The sequence below is a fragment of the Molossus molossus genome, unplaced genomic scaffold (assembly GCF_014108415.1).
Source record: "Molossus molossus isolate mMolMol1 unplaced genomic scaffold, mMolMol1.p scaffold_m16_p_11, whole genome shotgun sequence".
Taxonomy (NCBI): Eukaryota; Metazoa; Chordata; class Mammalia; order Chiroptera; family Molossidae; genus Molossus; species Molossus molossus.
Window position 1 is genome coordinate 18,271,299 of NW_023425346.1, and position 22,845 is coordinate 18,294,143.

Here is a 22,845-nt window from a genome sequence, read left to right on the forward strand (position 1 = left end):
CCCATATACGCCCAGACGAGGGATTGAACCTGCAACCTTCTGATGTATGTTATAATGCTCCCGCCAACTGAGTCACCCGGCCAGGGGGCTCTGGAGAACTTTCTATTTCGCTGCTACGTGAGTGATCCTCTGAAGCACATCGTGTCTGCTGCAGGAGGGCGGACTCGGTCACACGTGGAGGTGCTCTGTCATACAAGCTGTTTTAAAACCCCGCAGCTCCTGTCCAGCAGCGTTTCTCACTAAAAGTAACTGTCCATCTTCAGCAGTGCCTGAAAGAGGCGTTACAGCTTTTACTCCTTGAACTTTGGGTCAAGGTTGTAGTTTCACCCTCAGCACTTTGTCCTTCCAGATGCATGCTCCGCGTCCTGGACTCGTTTGGCACCGAGCCGGAGTTTAACCATGCTAACTACGCCCAGTCGAAAGGCCACAAGACACCCTGGGGAAAGTGGAATCTGAACCCGCAGCAGTTTTACACCATGTTCCGTGAGTACCTGTGCTCCCCTCTGCCCTCCAGAATGCCACCGAGACCAGTGGGCAAGGACAGGGACGGCCGTGTGTTTTGGGTTATGATTCCCGGGCCCCGCGCTGTAGAAGTATGTGCTATTGAACCTGAGCCTTGGGAATAACTGAATTGTTTTTAAATTACAATCAAAAAGCCACGTGAGCATTTTGTGAGAAGGCTTAGGAATGTTCTGGAGGAAAATGTTTCCATAGGAAGTAGAACGAGAAAGCATCGGAAAAGGGCGCCGGGTGGACTCTGGATTGGCAGGGCCTGGCCCCGGTCATGCCGCAAGGCTCTGTGACAAGGAATGAAGGTCTTCTGTGTCCACACATTTTCCCAATAGCTGAACCTTAATTAGTAAGCATCAAATTTTGCAAAGGAAAAAGTTAGCCTTATTTATTTATTTATTTATTTTTTTATCCTAACCCGAGGACATTTTCCCATTTTTTGTTCAGATAGAGTGGGAGGGAGGGAGAGAAACATCAATGTGAAAGGGACACATCGAGTGGCTGCCACCTGCACGACCAACCAGGGCCGGGGACAAACTGCAACCGAGGTACGTGCCCTTAGCGGGAACCGAACCCGGGTCTCTCTGGACCGCAGGCCAACGCTCTAACCGCTGAACCAAACTGGCCAGGGCAACCTTTTTTAAATGCAACTTTTGAAAACTGCTTCATACTTTGCCAACTTGTTCAATGCGGGGCCTCAAAGGAAATCTCGCTTCTCTTGTTCACGTGGTGCGTTGTTGCCAAGAGGGGACTGTTTCAGGCGGTGACGGAAGCTCAATGAAAGATGCCGAACCAACCGGCCCTTGCCTCGGCTCCTGGCCTTTTTCTGTCTCTGTGATGCTTTTTACCCTGCTTTCTCCATTTCTTACTGCTACTATCAGTTTACCTGGCTGAGCCTCATTTCATTTATAATTAGCTGAGTACTGTGAAGCCGTATTTGATAGTGTTCAGTCAGTAGCTCTTAGGGGTGAGGTGAAGTTCACATCTGCAAATGAAAGGCACCTGAGTAAACAGTTCATTTGGATGCTCACAGTGGAGAACTCCTGTTTTCTAAAATGATCAGATCATTTTAATCCAGAGGTTTCCATCCCAAAATGGATATCTGAGGTGTGAATCTGTTTCCTTTGTATAATTACGACCCAAGAGACCCCTGCCCTGCCTCTTCCTGTGTGGCTGCCTGCTTCCTGAAAATGACTGTTCTCAGGTTGTCTAAACGGAACCTCAGACACAGGGGACTAATCCCTGGGTGTTAAGAAGGGAGAACTAAGAAAGGTTAATTTTAAAATCAGCTCATGTTTGTTCCTTTTAGCTCGGAGAGATTTGTGAGAGTGTTACAGGCATGGTAGCATGATGACTCTTGTTCCTGGAACTGTCCTGTCCCTGGGACACAGTTTAGGGGGCGAACTAATGCATGGCTTGTTAGGTGACAGGTGGCTGGTCAGCATGCTAAAGCATGTGTAACTGAGGGGCCGGGATGAGGTGGCACAAAATAACCTACGACGTAAGCTGTGTGTTACACCAGCTGCGAAGTGGTAGCTGGGTCTGGAGGTGGTATGTGTATGTGTACGCCTCCACCAGAGGGAGTTTCTCTGTATTCGGGGAGCAGAAATAAGCAGCTTTTCCAGAAAGTGTTACAAAGTTCTCTTTTGGAATGTTGGAACTCAGAGTCTTGAGAAACTTATTTTGTTGTTCATAAATGGAGGATATCCACAGTATTGGTTGATTGAATTGAAAGAAAGTCACTGCTTACAATGTAATTAGACATGAAAACAGATTAATGCCTGTTAACCTGGGAGGTGTGTACATGCCCCAGCCAACTAAGTCTTCAGCAGGAATCAAGGGGGAAACAGATACATTTGATAGCCCTTTAAAAAAAAAAAACTTGTATGCCCAAAACAATAGTAACACCGTAAGCAAATTCTGTATAGCAGAGGGTTAGCATCACTAATATATAAAAAACTTGTAAAAAAGGAGTAAAAAAATCTACAATCCAGTATCAAAATGGGCAAAAGCTATTACCAGTTCAGAGGAAAATGAGATGTGTTACCTCAAACAGCTGAAAACATGTTAGCCTCACTCCCGATAAAGAGAAGTGGGTTTTCAAACTGCACCGAGGTACCACGCCCACATGTCCGGTTGGCCCACGTGGGAGTTTGCTGGCCTCCCTGTTCCTGCGGGACACTCGGGAAAACGGACCTTCCCTCCCTGGTGGTGAGAAGCCGCCCAGCCCCAGCGGCGGGAAGGTGGGTTCGTCATCTTGCAGAACTACCAACACCTCTTTCCTTGGATCGAACGGATCATATCTGGGAATCTGTCCCAAAGATAGCTGAGCAAAAATTTTAAAAGGCCTGTGCAAAGGCCATTTATTGTGGCACTATTTGTAATACACTAGAAATAACCCAAATGTTCCTAACGGGACTGAGCGAATGACGGAGCCCTTGATAGCGCCAAGTACTGTGTAGCTGGAAAATGACGAAGGTCTCCACTGCCTGGAGGGGGGTCAGGGATAGATTACGTGATAAAAACCAAAGTGTAGGGCAGTGTGTAGAGTTTCTCCCTTGTATATAAGAAAGGTATGGAGGAGGAATATGAATACATTAGTGCATATGAATTTGCTTGTATTTTCAGAAGAATAAACTAATAAAAATGATTATCACTGGAGAAAGAGTGTGCAGGGTCAGGGATAGAAACTAGATGTCTCTTTATGTACCTTATTTCAACTTTGGGACAATTAAATATTTTGTATAACTTAGAAAAATCAAAAAGAGGAAAGTATTCAGTAATAACTGAAACCGATTGAGAAAAATAAAACAAACCTAGTGATATCAGGTTGGTGTTAATCTCTCACACAGAGAAAATAATTATTTCAAGTGACTTCAAAACACAGTCTTTGACCAAACATTTATACTGGGAAACATTTATATTGTTATTTGAAAATATTGCAGGTGTACTGCAGGAACCAAATTTTCAGAATGTAAGAAAGGGCGAGTACTTGAATTCAAGTAAAGACTGTATAATATTCAATGAACTTTTTTCCTTTCTTGAAAAAGATAATGTTTCCCAGCTCCATACTTTGAAAAGGACCAAAAGTAAAGATGACTTACTAGCAAGGAGTATTTTTAGCACTTGGACTGGGATTCCCTAACACCCTTCCTCCTAAAGGAGCCTCCTGCGTACAAGTAGCTGGTTCCAGGTCTCGGGGAGGCAGCGTGCCAGCTGGCCGTCTTGTCACGCCAGACCGCAAGGAGGCTGAGGCCGACCAGCAGGGTGCGGGCAGAAGGACACAGGAGCCAAGATAGGGTAGTTAGAACATCAACATGAATAATGACTGCAGTGGATTGAAATCAGACCAATGATAATCCCATGAGTCTAGAATCCATGATACTTCAAAGGAGAAAAACCTGCAGAATCAATCGATCACCTTTGCAAGTTCCTAGGACACCTGTTCGTTACCCTGAAAAGTATAGGGAAAGAATCCAGCTCTGATCCTGATTTCCTAAGACAAATTGTATTTGAAGACAGTTAAATAAATAGTTGATGAGAGAACGTTGTTAATCATGGAGAAATCACAGCTAATAAATGCAGAAGAATCTGAGAATTAGAAAAGCAACGTTGTGTAACTGCTAATGAGATAACAGAGCAAGGCGGGATCCTCATTGGTTGCTCAATACATCCAATAGCAGGTTGATGGGGAAATTCCTCATGAATGAAGTAGGGAAATGAAGCACCTTGAGACCTTCTATCGTGTTGAGATGTGTCATTTGGAGAATTTGCAACAGAAAGCAATGAGTCCTGCACTCTGCTTCCCAGAGCCTGCCTACAGAGAACTCCTCCCTTGAGAGAGGAGCCCCTCCCTCCCATATGAGGAAGGGGTGGGTCCGGGCCAATCCAGACCTGTCTTTCCCACAAAAACGTTCCTTCCCTCAATCTTTGGAGACTCTGTGGCTCTCCTAGTGGTCTGAAGTGCAGATTTACGGTGCTTAATATATGGGCTGATAGGAATCGTTATATATATATAATCTGTGTACAAATGTGCACGTACATTGCGGGTGTGCTTAGATTGTTTTCCACTTAGGCTGCGAAAAGCTTGGAGACCGCAGAATCGTGTTGTACTGGTGGGATCGGTCACGTTCAGTGCAGCAGTCACACTTTAGATTTGGTAGTGTTCAGGCATGTGTGGCGTGCAGAGGGAAGATGGGCAAGCCTGGCCAGAGAGGGCCCAGCAGGAGGATAAAGAAAGAAAAACACACCCCAATGGTGAAGCATTTTTAGGAGCAGTGAAATGAGATTCTGAATACATTTGACCAGAATGCATTTGCTCTCAGATATTTGGAGCACACGTCTCACCTTTTTAAACAATATATATGTTTTTATTGGTTTTAGAGAGAAAAGGATAGGGGGGTAGAGAGAGAGAGAGAAACATCGATTGGTTGCCTCCTGCATGTGCCCCAACCGGGGATCAATCCCGAAACCTGGTTATGTGCCCTGACCAGGAATCGAACCTGAGACCTTTTGGTGCACAGGATGATGCTCAACCAACTGAGCCACACCAGCCAGGGCCACTTCTCACTTGAAGGCTGTTTCTATTTCTTCTGTAACTCATTTCCTCACTAAGTTGATGGAGTTTCTCTAAGTTGAAAAGCCCGGTTTTTCTTTATTGTTTTGCCCCAATTCTCAGAATTTCACTGGAACCATCCTCCCGGTGTGTTCTGTTTGAAGATGGGCAGTTTCGTATGTGGCAACATAGACTCTTTCTAATCCCTTCCTAAGCAGCTTCTACAGGGCCCAGCCCAGTGGTCAGACAACAATGTATCTGTTGAGTGTCTTTTTCCAGGAAGCTAAGAGGTCTGGTTGTTCCTCCCTTGATGTGGGCCCCTGGTTTCTGCCTGTCCGCACTCTAGCATGGCCTTTGAGCTAGGCACTATGGCCTTCATCCCGCCGCTACGCTGTTCCTCCTCAGAGACCACAGTGCCTTCTCTGTGACGGCAGAGTCAGGTCCAAAGCTCATAGCAAAGCATTCAAGACCCCTGCTTCCCCCCCCCACCCCGCCCCGTCCTAGCCCCAGCCTCACCGGAAGGCCCGCTGGTCTCGGAGGGTGCCACCCAGGCTCCTCACCACTCCCGCCTCCTGCAGATCACCTTGACAGCACAATTTTATTATTTTTTTAAAAAGTTATTTAAATTACTTCCTCTGTCTTCCAGTGAAATTAAAAAAGTAACATAACCCTGTTATAAAAATAGGGAAAGCCCCTTCCCACCAAAAAAACTCCCATATCCTAATGTAAGCATTATTATCTTTTGCATGCATACATTTTACATAGGTTTAACATATACTGAAATTTTGTATCTCCTTATCTTCCACTTATGTGGAACCTTCCCTTCCTAGTTGGTGTCAGAGTAAAGCAAGTGGCTAGCTCCTGATTTGTATTTATTTGGGGATAACTTTTGTAATTTCTTGTTGAGCATGAATTGTTGTTTCTCTGAGCTTGCCGGGGACGTGGCTTGACCCTGTGTGTAGGCATCATTACAGCTGCCTTTGGTCGGCGGTGCGCGCTGCCTTCTCGGAACTCCCAAACAAGGTATGTTATACTTCAGAATGAAAGAAATCTACCCCTGGATAAGGAAGGCATTTCCTGTACAGGTTAGAAGAGAAAGAGAAAACCCTCAGGTGATGACTGGTACCTTGAGTTGTCCCGTACTCGGTAGTTCTAATTACCTGCCTGCAGACACCCTCTTCCACACGGCGCCTGGCGTGTGTGAAGACAGCAGCGGGGTGGAACGTTTGACCTAGTGGAGTCGTTGCCCCCCTGTCCCTGGAGAGGGGCTGGGAGGAGCAGGAGCAGACCTCAGATTCCTTATTCCTGGTTTCAGGCAGGTTTCGTTTCACACGTATATTTACATCCTACAGTTGAAAACTTTGAATACTGTTTAGTAGTCTGTGTGCTTAACAATCTCACTGTTCATATTAACTATCATAGAACATTTCCTTATTTTCTACCACACTCTGGTTGTATAGGTTTATTTTTATTTAATGAACTAATTTTTTGAGTACCTACATGTCAGCTGTCATTCACAATATGAAGACACCAAAGAATTTGCCTTTTGGGTGCTCACGATCTGTCATTTCAGTCAGGGCTGGGGAATGTTCAGCGTTTCTTGGTTTGTGTGGTAATTTGGGGCAGAAAAGCCTGAGATGTAATGAAGCTGAGTGAAGAGTAGACTGGAGATCTGGGAGGTCTTAGTCTTTCCATTTCATCTCCAATCCATCTTTTTTTTTTTTTTTTTTAACAATTCCCCCTTCCCAATTCTCCCCAAGCTTGTTCCTTAATAAGGGCTTAAGAAGTGATTAAGCCTAATTTCATTTGCTTGTTCATGGTGAGAGTGAATGAAGACTTCGATGGGAATCTTTTAGGGTTTTAGGTTTTACCCAGTGGTTGAATATGTCTGCTGACCATGTACTGTGTGCCAGGGTCTGTGGGTTGCTGAAGCATCTGCTCTCCAGGTGACTTCTTTCATGGGGCAGGAGGCACATGAACAAAAATAAGGCTTTATCATACTTCCACTTTAGAAATTACAGACCCAGTTGAATGGGGCGGAGAGGACCTTAATGCAGAGGCAAAGCACATCTTGCTTATTCCATCACTCACTTCCGGGGGGTGTTTTAAGGTGCTTGTTCACAGCAGGGTGACCAACTGATCCCGTTTTTCAAGGGGAATGGCCTGCACAGTGGGCACAGCCTCTGTGCCACGGAGACCGATGGCTGGTCATACCATTTCACAGTGAGGAAATGTTGTGGGGCAGAGCAGAAGGGTATGTAGAGGGAGAGGAAAGAAACAAAGATAACCAGCAAAATCCCATTTCCTGGGCACAATTAATGGAAAAGAAAGCAGTGCAGGGGAGCGAAGGCCTCACTCCATGTCCTCCATGGTGACGGCAACACAGAGCCATCCGGTTCTCCAGAGTGTGCCTCTAGCCGACAGAACATCCGCCTGGCGTTCTCTCTCCTTTGACATTCTAGGTGACGTGTGGCAGAAAGGGTTTATGACCTTGTTAAAAAAGACTGCGGGTGAAGAGCTAATTGGTGTGTCAGTTCATTAAATCGGGTTAGGATTTGGTGAGAGAGAGGGGCCAAGTCGTTCATCACTGGCAACCAGCTTTGTGTCTATACTTGACACACCCAGTCCCGTTTAGTCCCTGTTATTCAAGTTAAGCATCAGAAGTTTAAAGTGATCTGTCCCAAATAGCAAGTGGCAGTGCTGGCATTTGAACACAGCACTTCAAGCCCACAGTTCATTCTTTTCCCTATGCTCATGGCTGAAAGGTGCCTCTCTGGCCTCATCCTCTCTTTTCTCAAATAAACACACCACAGAGCCTCTAAGTAGGACACCAGGTCCTAAATCGGGACTCCTTGTCCTGATTGCGACGCCCCTAGCCCCCGCTGGCCTCTCTGGGGTCGTCTTGCCTCCTCTTGGCTTTTAGTTGCCAAGTTCTGTCTGATACTCAGACCATTTTATATGCTGCTTCCTTGTCTGGAAGCCCCATTCCTTTACTCCTCGTCGCCCTGCTCATCCCTCGGGGAGGCGCCGCGTCCCCGGGACGGCTGTCCCTCCTGAGCCAGGCTCTCGGCTCCGGCTCCGGCTCTCAGCACCTGTGCTGCAGCAGAGCCGGCTCGGTGAGCCACACCAGCGTGATCACCGCTGAGCCCTCAGTGCCTGAAAGGGTAGCATCACTGGTGATAAACATGTTGAATTCACGCATGAAGAACCAAGACAGCCAACCACAATAGAGTGAATGAACACGTGGGTCAGACCCTGCACTCCTGTGCTCACAGTGCCGGTATCTTGCTGTAGGGAAAGAACAGCCATCCCGGCGGCCTCAAGGCCTGGTGTGTTCTGGTCCCACGGCCTGTCTGCCCTCATTTCTTATTACGAGTCTTTTCATTCACTGCTTTCTAGCCTCCTTGCTGATGCTTGGATGGGGCTAGGTACACTTCTCCTACCCTAGGGCCTTTGCATTGGTTGTCCCATCTTCCAGAACATTCTTAGTTGTTCCTTAGACTTCCATGTTTCCTTCTGCAGGTTCCATTTCCAGTGTCACTTCAGTGAGGTTGGCTCTGGTTCCCGCCCCCATTTCAAATGCTTCCTCTTCCTCCATAATTATCACCAGCCAGCATTTATGCTTTAATTACTTTTGTTTATCATTTTCCCCTGAATCTGAGGCATGCATTTCCAGGAGTTTTGTCTGTTTTCTTCATTGCTAAACGCCAACGTGGTGAAGAATGCCTGGCACACAATAGGCATTCATAAAAACCCGTATCGGTTGAATTAAATTGAATGATAAGGACTTTTCTGTTTTTAGTTCATGCAAGGAGGTCGGAAAGGGTAAGAAGTGTTGTACAAAGTTAAGATCACAGAACCTTCTGGAGACCAGTGGCCTCATGTTGTACTCTCCTTCTCACAGAATTTCTTCACGTGGTTGAGTTTCAGAATTGTTCAAATCATGCTGGTTTTTGTCACTGACATTCTAACTCTTTGAATTTGTCCAAGGACTCGGTTTCCAGCCATGTTTATATGCCTGATCAGATAAGAATAGGCTCGTAGACCAAACATTTTGCCTGACGAAACAGGAATCTTAGAAACAGGCCTTCCCGTTCATGCCCGTGGCAGACCTGTTGGCCTTGGCTAAGGATCAGATGCTTCCATGTACGAGTTTCTTTTCAGGCCCTGACAAGCAAAGGAGCTATTTGTGACTTAAATGGCCTTTGTGGCCTTTCTCTCGGGTCAAGAGCACTCTGCACTGCTGCGCAGACCAGTGAGTAACAGGAGCAGCCTTGGCAATTTCTCCTTCAGCCCGAGTCTCTGCGGGAGTGATGTTCTCCTAAGGAGTCCATTCCTCCTAAATTGCTTTTTGACACTTGAAAAATTTACTCTAGTGTGCTTCTGTCTAAGGTTCAGGCACTTGTCTTTTCAACTCAACTGCGCCCGGCCTTCTGTCTCTCTCACAGAGCCCAGTCCCACCACCATTTCCGAAAATCCAGTTTTGGTAAAATCCAAAGCACAACATCACTCACTGTCTGTATACAGTTTTTAAGACCAGATTACTTCTTGTGTGATATAACTTTATTTTTCAATAAAGTTTTTTCTGTCATGTCAGTTTCATCCTCGTGGAAATCAGAATTAACAGTGTGACTATGATGGCAGGTGCAATATTCTTTCTTGTTTTAACAACATTTTTCCAATACACAAAAAGGGTGAGAGAAATGTGCGGTAGAAACCTACCACCTCAGCTACAGTTAACCATGTGCTTTTTTTCATGACATGTCAATACATGAATGTCTTCTCTCCACCCATCAGTTCACCTTAGATGTTTTAGCATGATATCAACTAGAGTTCAGTATTGATCACCAAACCATTTGTGTTTCTTTTTTATCTATAACATTAAATTATTTTATTCATTAGCTACCTGTCTCCCCAGCTAAATAGAAGCTCAGTGACGGGAGCTCTGTTCATGTCAGTTCACCGGTATATCCTTAAAACTCCTAAGTTGTTGCCTAGCTCATAGTAAGTGCTCAATAAATGTGCTAATGTTGAATGAATGACAGTATTTAAAAAGACCTGTGATGTTAGAATTTAAAAAATTTGTATCACTGATTTGTTTGCCTTCTTCCCAATATCAACTTTGTGACCTAGATAAGAAGGTATGTTAATTTATCAGCTCAATAAATATTTATTGATCAGCTGTAATATACCAGGCCTGAGCTAGATCCTGATATAGAGAGATGAGCTGCCTTGAAAAACAGGCTTGGTTTTAGGGCTTTTGCTCAGTGCATAATGCAGGAAGTAGTTTAGGCACAGCCGCTGCTGTCTAGCAGTGAAGATCTATCTACAAATCAATCACACCAGCTAATTAAGCATTCTTTGTTGACTTAATCATGCATTCTGAAAACACTTGCTGAATTTCTATCGTGCTCTGGACTCTGGGGATTCACAGACACATAAAACATGGCTCAGACTCCCGGTCAAGATGGCGGGTAAGTAAATGCGGCCTCGCCTCCTCCCACAACCACATCAAATTATAACTAAACTACAGAACAACCTTCATTCAGAACCGCCCCAAATCGAGCTGAACGGAAGTCCTACAACCACGGAATTAAAGCAGCCACATCCAGACCGGGAGGAGGGCTGGAGGCACAGACAGCTGGTCCCACACCCACGTGTGGTGGATAAAAATCAGGACACCTTGGCTGTGATGGTCCTCCCTGAGGAGTGAGGGGTCCCTGTCCCACACCAGGCACCCAGCTCAGGGCTCCAGTGCCAGGAAGAGAAGTCCTCATAACGTCTCACTGGAAAAACCAACAGAAACTGAGGCTGAGGGAGGCTGAGGCTACTGGAGCCCCAGGCAGCTCCTCTTAAAGGGCCCGCGCATGGGCTTACTCAGACTTGCTCCTTCTGGGATCAGTGTTAGGGAGGCAGTATGAAAGGCACCAGGGACATGCGGGGAAGAATTGAGTTGTTTGGCATTGGGACAAGAGCTGGAAAGACAGCTTTGTCCCGGACAGACTTGCTGGTAGAGGCCTTTGTTCCTTTGGTGAGCCCTTACCCCACAAGGCCGGCAGACAGTTGCCATATCAGGGTCTCCAGCAACCTGGCTCACACTGTTTGCCCCGCCCTGGTGGTTCCCTGAGGCCCTGTACCACCCAACTTTCAGGCCCACTTAAGCTGTTTCCAGTGGCTTTACCATATGAATGGCCTGTCTTGGCTCCTGTTTCAGATTTTCCTAAATTCTAACAAGCAGCATCTGGTCTTACTGAGCCCCATCCCTCTCACTAAGTGGCTCCAGGTCTGGTACTAGGAGCAGCCAGCCTTGGTTCACAGCTTGGCTTTTCCTGATCACCTCCGAGCTCAGCACAAGAAGCAGCCAGCTGCAGATCACTTTGTAGTTTATGCAGGGTGGCCCTGGGGAGAACATAGGCAGAGGCTGACCTTGCCCCAGAGCCAGCACACCTAGTGGACAGCTTCAAATCACAGCAATGCACCACCACCCAACCACCTCCATAAGCGACACACTCAAGGAGTGGACTCAGTGGGTACCAGAACCCTGATGAAGTAAGTCTTGCTCTGTGTGGTGGGCCCCTGTACAGCTGGTCCTCCAAGGTAGTCAGAAGTCAATGGTCAGTGGGCACAGCCAGTCCTGATCAGCCTGAGTAAGTCCCTGCCATTGATATGCTAACAGCAATCAAGACTCAATTACAACAGAAGGGTATACAGTCCATACAAGGGGTGCACCTCAAGGGCCCAGCTGGGGTGATCAGGGAGGCTGTGCCTCTGGACCCTACAGGACACCTACTACAATAGACCACCCTAGGAAGCCTAGGAGACTCTACCTAATACAGAGAAACAAACACAGGGAGGCAGCCAAAATGAGGAGACAAAGAAATATGTCCTAAATGAAAGAACAGAATAAAACTCCAGGAAAAGAACTAACAAAATGGAGATAAGCAATCTAACAGACACAGAGTTCAAACACTGGTTATAAGGAGGCTCAAGGAACTTAGTGAGAATTTCAAGGAACTTCATGAAAACTTCAAGGAACTTAGTGAGGACCTCATGAGCATAAAAACGGACCAGTCGGAAATGAAGGATGCACTAACTGAAATAAAAAATAATCCACAAGGAATCAAGAGTAGAGTAGGTGACGTAAAGAAGCAAACCATCAATTTGGAATATAAGGATGCTAAACACACTCAATCAGAACAAAAAGAAAAAAGAATCCCCAAAAATGAGGATAGTGTAAGAATCCTCTGGAACAACTTTAAACATAACAACATCTGCATCATGGGGATGCCAGAAGGAAAAAAAGAGTAAGAAATCAAAAACCTATTTGAAAAAATAATGACAGAAAACTTCCCTAACTCAGTGATGGAAGCAGACATACAAGTCCAGGAAGCACAGAGTGTCCCAAACAAGATGAACCCCAAGAGGCCCACACCAAGACACATAATCCTCAAAATGCAAAAGGTTAAAGACAGAGAGAATCTTAAAAGAAGCAAGAGAAAAGCAGTTAGTTACCTACAGTGGATCTCCCATAAGACTTTCAGCTGATTTCTCAAAAGAAATTTTGCAGGACAGAAGGGAGTGGCAAGAAATATTTAAAATGATGAAAATCAAGGACCTATAACCAAGATGACTCTATCCTGAAAAGCTGTCATTTAGAATTGATGACCATATAAAGAGTTTCCCAGACAAGAAAAAGCTAAAGGAGTTCATCACCACCAAACCAATATCATATAAAATGTTTAAGGGTATTGAAGAAAAGGAAAATGAAAAATATGAACCATAAAATGGCAATAAATACATATCTATCAACAATTGAATCTATAAACAAAATGAGCAAGCAGAACAGAAACAGACTCATAGTTACAGAGAACTTTTTGTTGCTTGACAGATGGGAGGGGGGTTGGGGGTATGAGTGAAAAAGGTGAAGGGATTAGGAAGTACAAATTGGCCCTGGCCAGTTTTGCTCAGTGGTTAGAGCGCTGGCCTGCAGATCAGAGAGTCCCGGATTCAGTTCATCCTAAGGGCACGTACCTCTGTTGCAGTTTGTCCCCGGCCCTGGGTGGGGTCGTGTGGGTGGCAACTAGTTGATGTGTCTTTCTCATATTGATGTTTCTCACTCTCTTCCCCCCTGCTCTATCTGAAGATAAATGCAAAAATGTCCTAGGGTGAGGATTTAAAAAAAGAAGTACAAATTGGTGGTTAGACCGACAAACCTCAAAGGGAAGGGGCAAGGGAGGGATGAGATAAACCAAAGAACTTATATGCATATATTTATATATATAACCAGTGGACACAGGCAACGATGTGGGGAAGGCAGGAGGGGGTGAGAGTGGGGAGGAGGGAGTCACTGGGGGGGAAGGGGGACATTTGTAATACATTCAACAATAAAGAGAAGTTTAAAAATAAAGAAAACATGGCTCATTCCTCAAAGAGCATGTAGTCTGTCAAGGGAGAAAGTGATGTCTAACGAGGCTCTGCCTCTTCATGGTCTGAGAGGAGGGTGCTTATCTCAGTCTTAGGGAGTTAGGGAACCCCTCAAATGGTTGGTGATAGGAGCTGAGACTTAAAGGGAGAAGTAAGTGATGGATATGCCAGACGTGTGTCAGCACGAGATCAGATAAAGAAACATGGCATTGAAAACTCCAGGAAGGCCCAGCTGGTGTGGCGCAGTGGACTGGGTGTCATCCCAGAGACTGGAGGTCCCGGTTCTATTCCTGGTGAGGACACATGCCCAGGTTGCAGGCTCGATCCCCAGTAGGGGGTGTGCAGGAGGCAGCTGATCGATGTTTCTTTCTCACATTGATGTTTTTCTCTATCCCTTCCAATTTCAATAAAATACAAAAAACTCCAGGAAGGCCATCATGGAGCACAAAGGTATTGGTTGAAGGGTGACCTGAAATGAAACTGCAGTGATAGGTGTGCTGGCCCTTCTTCATCCTGAAGGAGGCAAAGGTTTTCAGCAGAAAACCGCTATAGTCACATATTCATTTCAAAGACCACCTTGTCAAGCAACACAGAGGATGGATTAGAGTTAGGGAGCAGAGAAAAAGGGGCAAGGTGGAGGTACGGAGGTATCCACTGCCAAGTTTACGAGGGACTGTATTATGATAATCGTTGACGGATAGTCAGGAGCTGGGCGTCCCAGCTGTCTGTGGCGGGGCACATCAGGCCGGTTTTCTTTCATATTGACATGATCACAAGGGTGTGTTGGCTGTTCCCATGGGGAATTGCTGAAACTGGCTTTCGGCAGAGTGGGATTCGGGGCTTGGAAGATATCTTTCCTGTCTCCATACCTTGGCTTTGCATCTGTGGATCGGCACCATTCTCGGGCAGGTGTGACCGCCTGGGCACACAGGACCTCTGCAGCTCTCGGCTTCCACCCTGCCAGCTTCGAGAATGTGGCAGAATGATGGCGACTTCAAAAGTCTAGTCCTAGAGCAACTGTGATTGGCGGGACTTGGATCGTAAGCCCATCTTTCAACTAAGCTTTGGTCAGGCGGGGTCCTCTGGAGTGTGTGCTCTGTCCTCGGAGGCAGGGGGCAGTCAAGGGTCAGGATTCTGTCTGAATGGAACTGAATTGCAGGGCCTGGGAGGAAGTTCTACAAAGTAATGCTGACAGCCCGACCTGGGCATCGCCGCCGATGGGGTGAGTTCACGCACTGAAGCATTGGGCTGCTTACCAAGCAGCCGTGCGCCATGGGCATTGACCCAGAAGGGTACCTGGGGCACATGTGTAAGTGACAATGTTCCCGAAAAAGTAGGTGTGATAGGATCCAATTTTGATTTGAGGATAAAAAGGATCCCTAAGTTAAGGAAAAAGCACATTAACAGTAGTTGTTTCTAGATGGTAAGATGATGGATGACATCTTTATTTTTCTTATCTCTCTCTCTATTCTCTGAAAAAATTTTTACACTGAGAATATATTTCCATTATAATCAAGAAAAAAATAACTTTCTATTTAGGAAAAAGGAGAACGTATCTATTGCAGAAGTCTTGGTGAGAATCGACGAGACCAGAACTAGGAGAGGTGCAGAGCGGACGGAAGGAGTAGAGAGAGTTTTGAGAAGCTGACATTGTAGCACTTGTGACTGACTGGCCAAGGGAGGAGCCAGGCTGGCCCTGTGCTTGGTGACCCGAGGCAGGGGGTACCCAACACTGTAGGGCCAGCTGTGGATAAAGGCCAGCAGACAACCTGGGAAAATGAATATTTGTACTTCTTAGAGATTTTGAGGACTTAGTGGTAGGAAAACAGGCCTTGGAGGTTTATGCCATTGAAAGAAGGTTCATTTGACTTGATAAAAGTTTTGGATTACGTTTTAGAAGAGGACATTGTTACTGCTTGGTACATCTAGTGTATTCCTCATTCAGTAGTTGGTAAGCTCTGTGAGGACAGAAAACCATTCTTGTGTTGGAATCCCTCAATACCTAGCCTATAACCTGGTTTGTAGAAGTAGTACTTTAAAAGGTTTGTCGCTGAATGAACTATTGAAGCTAAGCTAACATTAGTTCTTCAAAGAAGTCATCGCCATGATCTGCTCAGGAAATTCATCAAGCTGATTTGTAATCATTTATAAATAGGCACTTTCAAAAGAGCTTAAAATAATGCTTTTCTTTATTTAAAAAAAAATCTCTTTCCTAAATTATTTAAAGACCGTTGTTAATGCTTAGAAACCCCCTCTAATTTATAGATGTAAAACAGTCTCCTGGGTCCTACATCCATACAGCATAAATCGCCCAAGAAACTGAGGTGCTAGATTGTATATTTTTCCCCGAGGCTTTCATATGTGTTTTCATCTACCTTCTAACATGATTTTCCTCTGAAAGCATGTTTACCAACTGCAGTCCACAGAGCCCAGAAAGTAAATTACTTGGACTACGAGGCTATATACCAGAAGTGCTTTAAGGAGCCTGGGCTCTGCGACCAGCCGCTTGGGCTCTGAGTCCCCCCACTGAAGCGTGTCGACGGGTTGGTCTGAGTAACTCTGTCTTCTCATTCGTACGAACACGTCAGGATTCACGAAGATAAACGCCATGGCCACTCTGAGACACTTAGCACAGAACTCAGCATGGAGGCAGAACTCAAATATCCGCCTTTAAAAACAAATACATTTCTTTAGCTCCTGGGAGGGAGTAATTTCCAAAAGTACAGGATTTCCTGCGTCCCATTCGTGATGGGATGTCTTTGATTTACCTTGAAATGTGTAAACACCTTCTCCCCGAAACCCTCCCAACACAGCTCAAGTCTATGTTTTCATCTTTAGGCAGAGTAAAAGGACACCATTTGGTGTATGTTTAGGTATCCACAAAGAGGTCGTTTCAGGTAGCATCGGGCCTGTGCTTGAGGCTTTTGAGTCCCCATGAGCAGTTTTGGGGTGTCACCACGCAGTGCCCAGCTGCTGGCCGGCTCCTTGGAAACAGCCGCAGGCCACGCCTTCTGTTATTTACAAACCGCCCGGGGTGGGGCGGTGCAGCTGAGCAGCCCTCAGGTTGCCGCCTCCCGCTGTGCTGTGGCAGATCGGGGTTACAGGAGAAACTGGAGCATCTGACCCTGATCACAAGGGCCGGGGAGCCCTGTGTAAGCGCTGCTGGGATTTCTCCTCAGGTCTCATCCAGGGTCCTTAAACTGCACTTGCTGGTTGTCGATCCTCAAGTTTACATCTCCAGACAAGAGAAAGGAATTTCAATAAAGTGTTTGGATGAAAACTTAGAGAAGTTGTCTTTGTAATTCATTCTTCATTCAGTGTCAAAGCTATTTTAGTACCAAATTCAGTCCCAAAGCAGCCAAGGCCTGCCATTTTCCATAAGCACGTTTTTTTTAATCCTCACCCAAGGGACATTTTTTTTTTTTTGCATTTACTGTATCTTCAGATAGAGCAGGAGGGAGAGAAGGAGGAAGAGAGAGAGAAAAACACATCCAGTGGTCGCCACCCACACAACCCCAACTGGTGCTGGGGACAAACCACAACCAAGGTACATGCCCTTAGCGGGAACCGAACCCGGGTCTCTCTGGACCGCAGGCCGACGCTCTAACCGCTGAGCCAAACCGGCCAGGGCCACAAGTGTGTTTGTTGTTGTTGTTGTTAATAGTCTCAACCTGAGGTTATTTATCCATTGATTTTTAGACCGAGTGGAAGGGAAGGTGAGGGAGAGAGAGACACATTGATTGGCTGCCTCCTGCATGACCCCAACTAAGGCTGGGGATCTAACCCACAACCAAAGCACATGTCCTTGACCAGGAATCGAACCTATGACCCTTTGGTCCGTGGGCTGATGCCACAAACACTGAGCTAAACTGCCAGGGCTCACACAAGTGTTTGAATAAATTATGTACTCCCCTTCCCTCTCACTATTCCAACTGTACACTAGGGGATCTTTCACATGAAAATATAAGCCCTTTTGAGGGTTGGATGATCATTTTAGTTTTTACTGCACCTGAGTGTATTTTAACGTGAAATAAAACCTATTAAGAGTTTCAGATACTGGATTATTTGATTTTTTTCAGAAAGTATCCACACAGGGTCCAGATCACTGAACTACAGAGGCAGATAATCAAAGCATGAAGCTTTGATCATCACATAAATCCCTGAAGATAAAAAACACGATCTCAAAAGTGTCAGGTCCTGTTTCAGAATTCTTACAGTTAACCAAAGGTTTCACAAAGAAGTACTTGACGCTGTCTTGACCCTCTGAAAGCACGTGGGCTCTCTTCCCTGCCTTACGCCTTGTTGCCCACCCTCCAGCTCCTCACACCCCAGCACGCGTGGCCTCTTGTTGGCAGTAGAATTTATTCAGTAAATTACTTTCCAGCCAACTGCAGCCAATGCCATTGCCTCTGGGCACTTGTTCAAAAACAGAAATGAAATAACAGATTGGCGAGACCCACCACAACTCCCCAGTCACGACCCTATTATCTCCTCATTCTGTCACCCCCATTAGGCAAAAGCCTGGGAGCCTGGATGGTGATAACAGTATTTACGCAGCCCGTTCATCTCTACAGTTCAGGCTTTTCGCCAGTGTTCCCTCCGCCACCTTCACTCAGGGCGTTGAGCGAGGGCCGGGGGCTTCAGGTTCCCAACCCCTGCCCATCTCGAAGGACGTCCGTGCTGGCCTCCTGCCTGCAGAAGGGGCTCCCGAGTCCTGCGAAAACCAAGACCCGACGAAGAACCTTCTTTCATTTGTCGATCACACACCTGTGGGCGAATGTGGTTGTGTTGAATGACTATGTGCTGTGTGGATTTCACTGATCGTCGAGTACTGCTCCACTGAGTTATCTATAGCTGCTCTGTTCGGGTCAGAGTCCAACGGAGCCGCGGCTTCGTTTAATGTCGTGGGGCCTCAGCAGGGTCATCTTGAAACGCAGAATTCTCTGGTCAGGATGAATGTACAGGAGAGGAGGGTCCTTCTATAAAAAGAGAATCATTTTCTGATTGTTGCCTTCTGGTGAAATTCTTTTAAAATTGTAAAAACGAAGCAAATGTTTGATGAGGGTTTGTGGCTGCTTTTCCCCTTGGTCAAGTGTTAAAATAGTGAAGTTTTGTTATTGGAAAATTGCATGGATTGCCCTTCTCTACTGCTAATGAGAGTGGGGTTCCTGGGTACCACTGGAATAAGTGTTTCCAGAGGTCCCCACGGGAGGATGAGATGTGGTAGAAAACGGTTTTGTATGGGAATTACATCCCTGCATTTGCCAAGTCCCATTTCCCTTAACCAGTCCCGGAAGAGGTGCAGCTGGGGACTCAGCCGAGCTAGAAGCAGAGCCAGTGTCCAGAGTTTCCATCAGTACATTGTGTGGGGTCCACATGGCCATGAGCCACGTGGGCAAATGTAGGGTAGCGCACCCCCTGCAACAAGAGAGCCAGGAGCCCAGCGCTTGAGAGAGAAAACCCTGGTTTAGGAGTTTAGATCTCAGATCGTCCCGTGCTTGCAGTGGCCACACCTACCCTGGCCAGTGACCTGTTCCCAGGTGTGACTGACATGCAGGTCTTCCCTATTTCAGTCAGACTTTACTGGGCACGTGTCTGTTTGGCCTTCCCTTTGCTCTTTTCCAGTTACTAATTAATAACTGGGTTAATTACAATATCAGTTTTAGAACTTGAGTTATAAGCGATCCAGAGGGAATGCCTTTTCTTTTCCAGAATAGTCTGCCCTGCGGACCAGACATTGTCCCAGGTGGTTCACATCCCAGTTGAGGGGCTCCACCTTTCACTTTCTTCATTTGGTTCATGGTTTAATACAGCCCCATGATGATGCCTTCCATTGGCGATTCCTGGAGGGGTGGGGTGGTGGTGTTTGGGTTTGCCCCAAATCCCCTTTTACTCAACTGGATGGTGAAAACAGCTGGAGTCTGAATAGATTGTGTGGGGCCCACCGCCAGCGCCCCCAGCTCTGTTGACCACTGATTCAGCCCTGCTCCCTGCAAAGTTCTGATTACTAGTTGGTAAAACCCGGGTGAGGGCATTTCTGTCCAGAGACAGTAGCCTTGTTCTCAGAAAGCAGGAAGGAGGAGAGCACTCAGCTGAATGCTTTTTAGACAAATGTATTTTTCACTAAAAAAGGCAGGACTTGGTTTGGGTTTATCCGTCCTGCAGAGAATTATTCTCATGTGAGTTTTGCTGGGGATACGTGGGAGCTGGCCGCTCCTCGCCCCTCCCACGTAAGAGAGAGCAGAGTGAAATAAAAACATATAATTCTCTGCGAGATGGCTTGTATTACATGTGTGGTTGTTGTTTCTTCTTCCTAATTAAATCCTAACTGCCCTGCCCTTCCCTCCCCCACCAGCTCACACCCCAGACAACAGCTTCCTGGGCTTCGTGGTGGAGCAGCACCTGAACTCCAGCGACGTCCACCACATCAACGAGATCAAGAGGCAGAACCAGTCCCTGGTGTACGGCAAAGTGGATAGCTTCTGGAAGGTGAGGCAGCCAGTGTTCGCCTGTCTCTCTCTGAGAAGACGCTTGTTGGGTAATTTCACTTCACTTTGGTTCAGGGAGTAATCAAGCCAAGTGCCCAGGGCTTAATGGGATCTGCTTAGAAGTAAACAAGAACAGGCAAGGATGTGGTTGCTGAGCATCTGGGTACCTAGTGATGGCTGCCCAGCAAAGCCCTTCGCTCTTTGCCTGTTGGAAGTGACATATTACAGCTTCTTTCACATCCTGTGTTTGCTCCCGAAAGCCAGGTTCCCACAGAAGCCGAGTATCTTTCTGGAGCAGAGCTTTGCACAGAGAGACCGTTTGGCCAGTGGCTCTTTGCTTGCCTTTTGTCAGATGACGCATGAGGAGAGGCGCTCCCTGGGCCTGGGGCGGGCAGTGGCCTGCGCATCCGCTTGGCTGTAGTCCGCGCTCGCCGCGGTCAGCATTCAGCCGGCCCGGCAAGGAGATGCCTGGCAGGACTGACGGCGCTTTGCTCAGGGTGGTCTTGGACAAAGCAGCATCTTTGGCCAAAGACTGAGCCAGGTTTTCCCAAAGCGCTGGGCTGGTGGGGCCCAGAGGGCTCCTCGGCGCTCCTGCGAGGTCGCCAGAGCACGTCTGGGGAAGGTAAAACAGGAAGGGAGCCGATGGTGACCGTTAACATGAAGTGGAGGTCTTTCTATATGGGAGGTGTGGGAATGTAATAATTACTTTGAGGACATGTTTGTGGAGGACGGAACAGACTACAAGAGTTCAAAACTTGCCTCATCTAAACATAAACGTTGATCACCTTCTGGAATGATCAGGAACTGTGGTCTCACATGATCACGTCTCGCTCACAGAGGACGTCAGGAGTCAGCCCACGGAGGCAGCAGCCACGCAGATCAGGCTGAGAACTCCCTGCTGTGCTTTCTGACCCCAGTCAGACAGGGACAGCCCTGCTGCCCGTGCCGAGGGGGCGAGGGCTTCCAGGAGCGGGTTCGACTGCAGAGAGTAACTGTCTGTGCTGCAGTGGCTGGACTTCCACCTCCGTGTAGTGGTTCTCAGCTGGGGGCCGCTTCACCCCAGCTGACCCGTGGCCGTGTCTGCAGACAGTCTTGGTTGTTGTGACTGAGGGGATGTGCTGGTGGCACCTGGTCGGGGGAGGTCAGGGATGCTGTGAACATCTGTCAGCGCCCAGGACAGCCCACCGCAGGGAACGGTGTCACCAAATACCAGCAGTGCTGAGCTGCTGAAACCCGGGCTGGAAAATAAGATTTCTTCCTACCTGTCTTATTCCATATCTTCTCCTCCCAAGTCAAATAAAATCAGACTAGCTTTAAATGGTTATTTAAGATCTTCCCATGAATTTACACATCTTTGTATCAGAATTTGCCCATTAAACAGAGCTAACTCAGCTCACTTGCAGCCCAACTTGAGTTAAAAAAGATAACTGGGTGTTCCCACTCTCGGCTCGATTGTGAAATGAGTGGGTCCTGGCACTGGCTTTAGGAGGTGTGGGCCTTCTCCCCTCCGCACCTGCATGTCTGTGTGACCCTGACCTTCAGATTATATCACTTCTGTTTTGAAACCGAGCACAGCTTCCTCCCGGGTGCCGCTGGCAGCTGTTTGGTGTTCCTAGAAACCGAAACAATTCGTCAGCTCTGCGCTTTGGGTCGCCTTTCCTGGGGTAGAATAAGGGTGGTTTTTTGATGCCTGTCAGGATTGGGCGATTCGGAAATTCTCCCAAATCCTACAGGTGACCCAACCTTTCCAGTGCTGTGCGTGGCCAACTGTTACAGGCTGGCGAGTGGCAGGGTCTCCACATTAGCTTTTGTCTCAATACCCCAAATCTGGGCTGTTATGTCAGTTTTATTGCGTCATTACCCAGCATTCTTGGATGAGAAAGGTACAAAGAGATCAAAGTACTGTAAAGTTTTCATACAAATTCAGGACCTCTCCTCAGACTTTTGAACACAGTGCAGTACGTGAGAGTTCGAGTTGTTTTTCCACAGTGTCCCCGTCCCCTGGTATCTGGTGACTGTGCACAGACAAGCACAATGTCATTGGATCCGCATTCCCAGGGCTGCATTGGACACTGACTTTAGCTAGAAGGAAGTTGCTTTTTCATTCCCTCCCCCTTGCTCCATTCCCTCCCCGCCACCACCCCCATCGTCCTGCGCCGCAGAGGCCTCGGGGGGAGGCCAGTGCCGCCCTGGGAGGCTGAGGGCTGCAGCAGGCGCGGGTGTGCGGGTTTGAACCAGGTCACCGCGGAGGGCCTCTCCTTCACCTTCCGACTCTAGGACTCCCTGAGGTCCTGAGGTACCTGCTGTGCCACCATCACTACTTCCCTGTCCTCCCCTGCCGGGCACCGAGTGGGGATGCTACCACGTGACCCCTCCACCCTCGGCTGCCTGGTCCAGGGCCTTGTCCTCTGCCACCAGCTGCCTGACCTGGGGCAATTTAGAGCTTCAAGTGGCCTCACTTTTCATGGGGATGATGACAGAGTTTCTGTAAAGATCAAATGAGTTAATATATGCAAAGTGTTTATGTTAGTGTACATTGAGTCTGCTGCTATTACTAATGTAATTATTGGGGCCAGATTGGAAACATAGTAAAAACTGATACCAGTGTGAGATTTGGGGTAGGGTGGGGAGACTAAACCTGTGAGGAGCTGCAAATACAAGCCTGCCTAAAGACATTCCGATTCCAGTGTTTGAACTGTGTCCATAGTTGGCAAACTCTGCTCCCTGCCCCCAGCCAAATGTAACCAGCCACCTGTTTTTATAATTAAAGTTTTATTGGAACAGGGCTAAACCTGTTTGTTGTCCATGGCTGCTTTTGCACTAAAGTGGCAGAGTTGTATAGTTGTGACAGAGATTGTCAGACCAACA

General features: G+C 47.1%; 1 protein-coding gene across 7 annotated transcripts in view; it reads left to right on the forward strand.

Annotated features, from left to right (window-relative positions):
- MGAT5 (alpha-1,6-mannosylglycoprotein 6-beta-N-acetylglucosaminyltransferase) overlaps positions 1 to 22,845 on the forward strand; it is a 295,024-nt gene that overhangs the window by 191,616 nt on the left and 80,563 nt on the right. For all 7 annotated transcript variants that reach the window (XM_036254997.1, XM_036254996.1, XM_036254998.1 and 4 more), the window contains 2 exons: positions 350 to 483; positions 19,845 to 19,978. In XM_036254997.1, the coding sequence (XP_036110890.1) occupies positions 350 to 483; positions 19,845 to 19,978 (268 nt within the window). The remainder of the gene's footprint in view (positions 1 to 349; positions 484 to 19,844; positions 19,979 to 22,845) is intronic.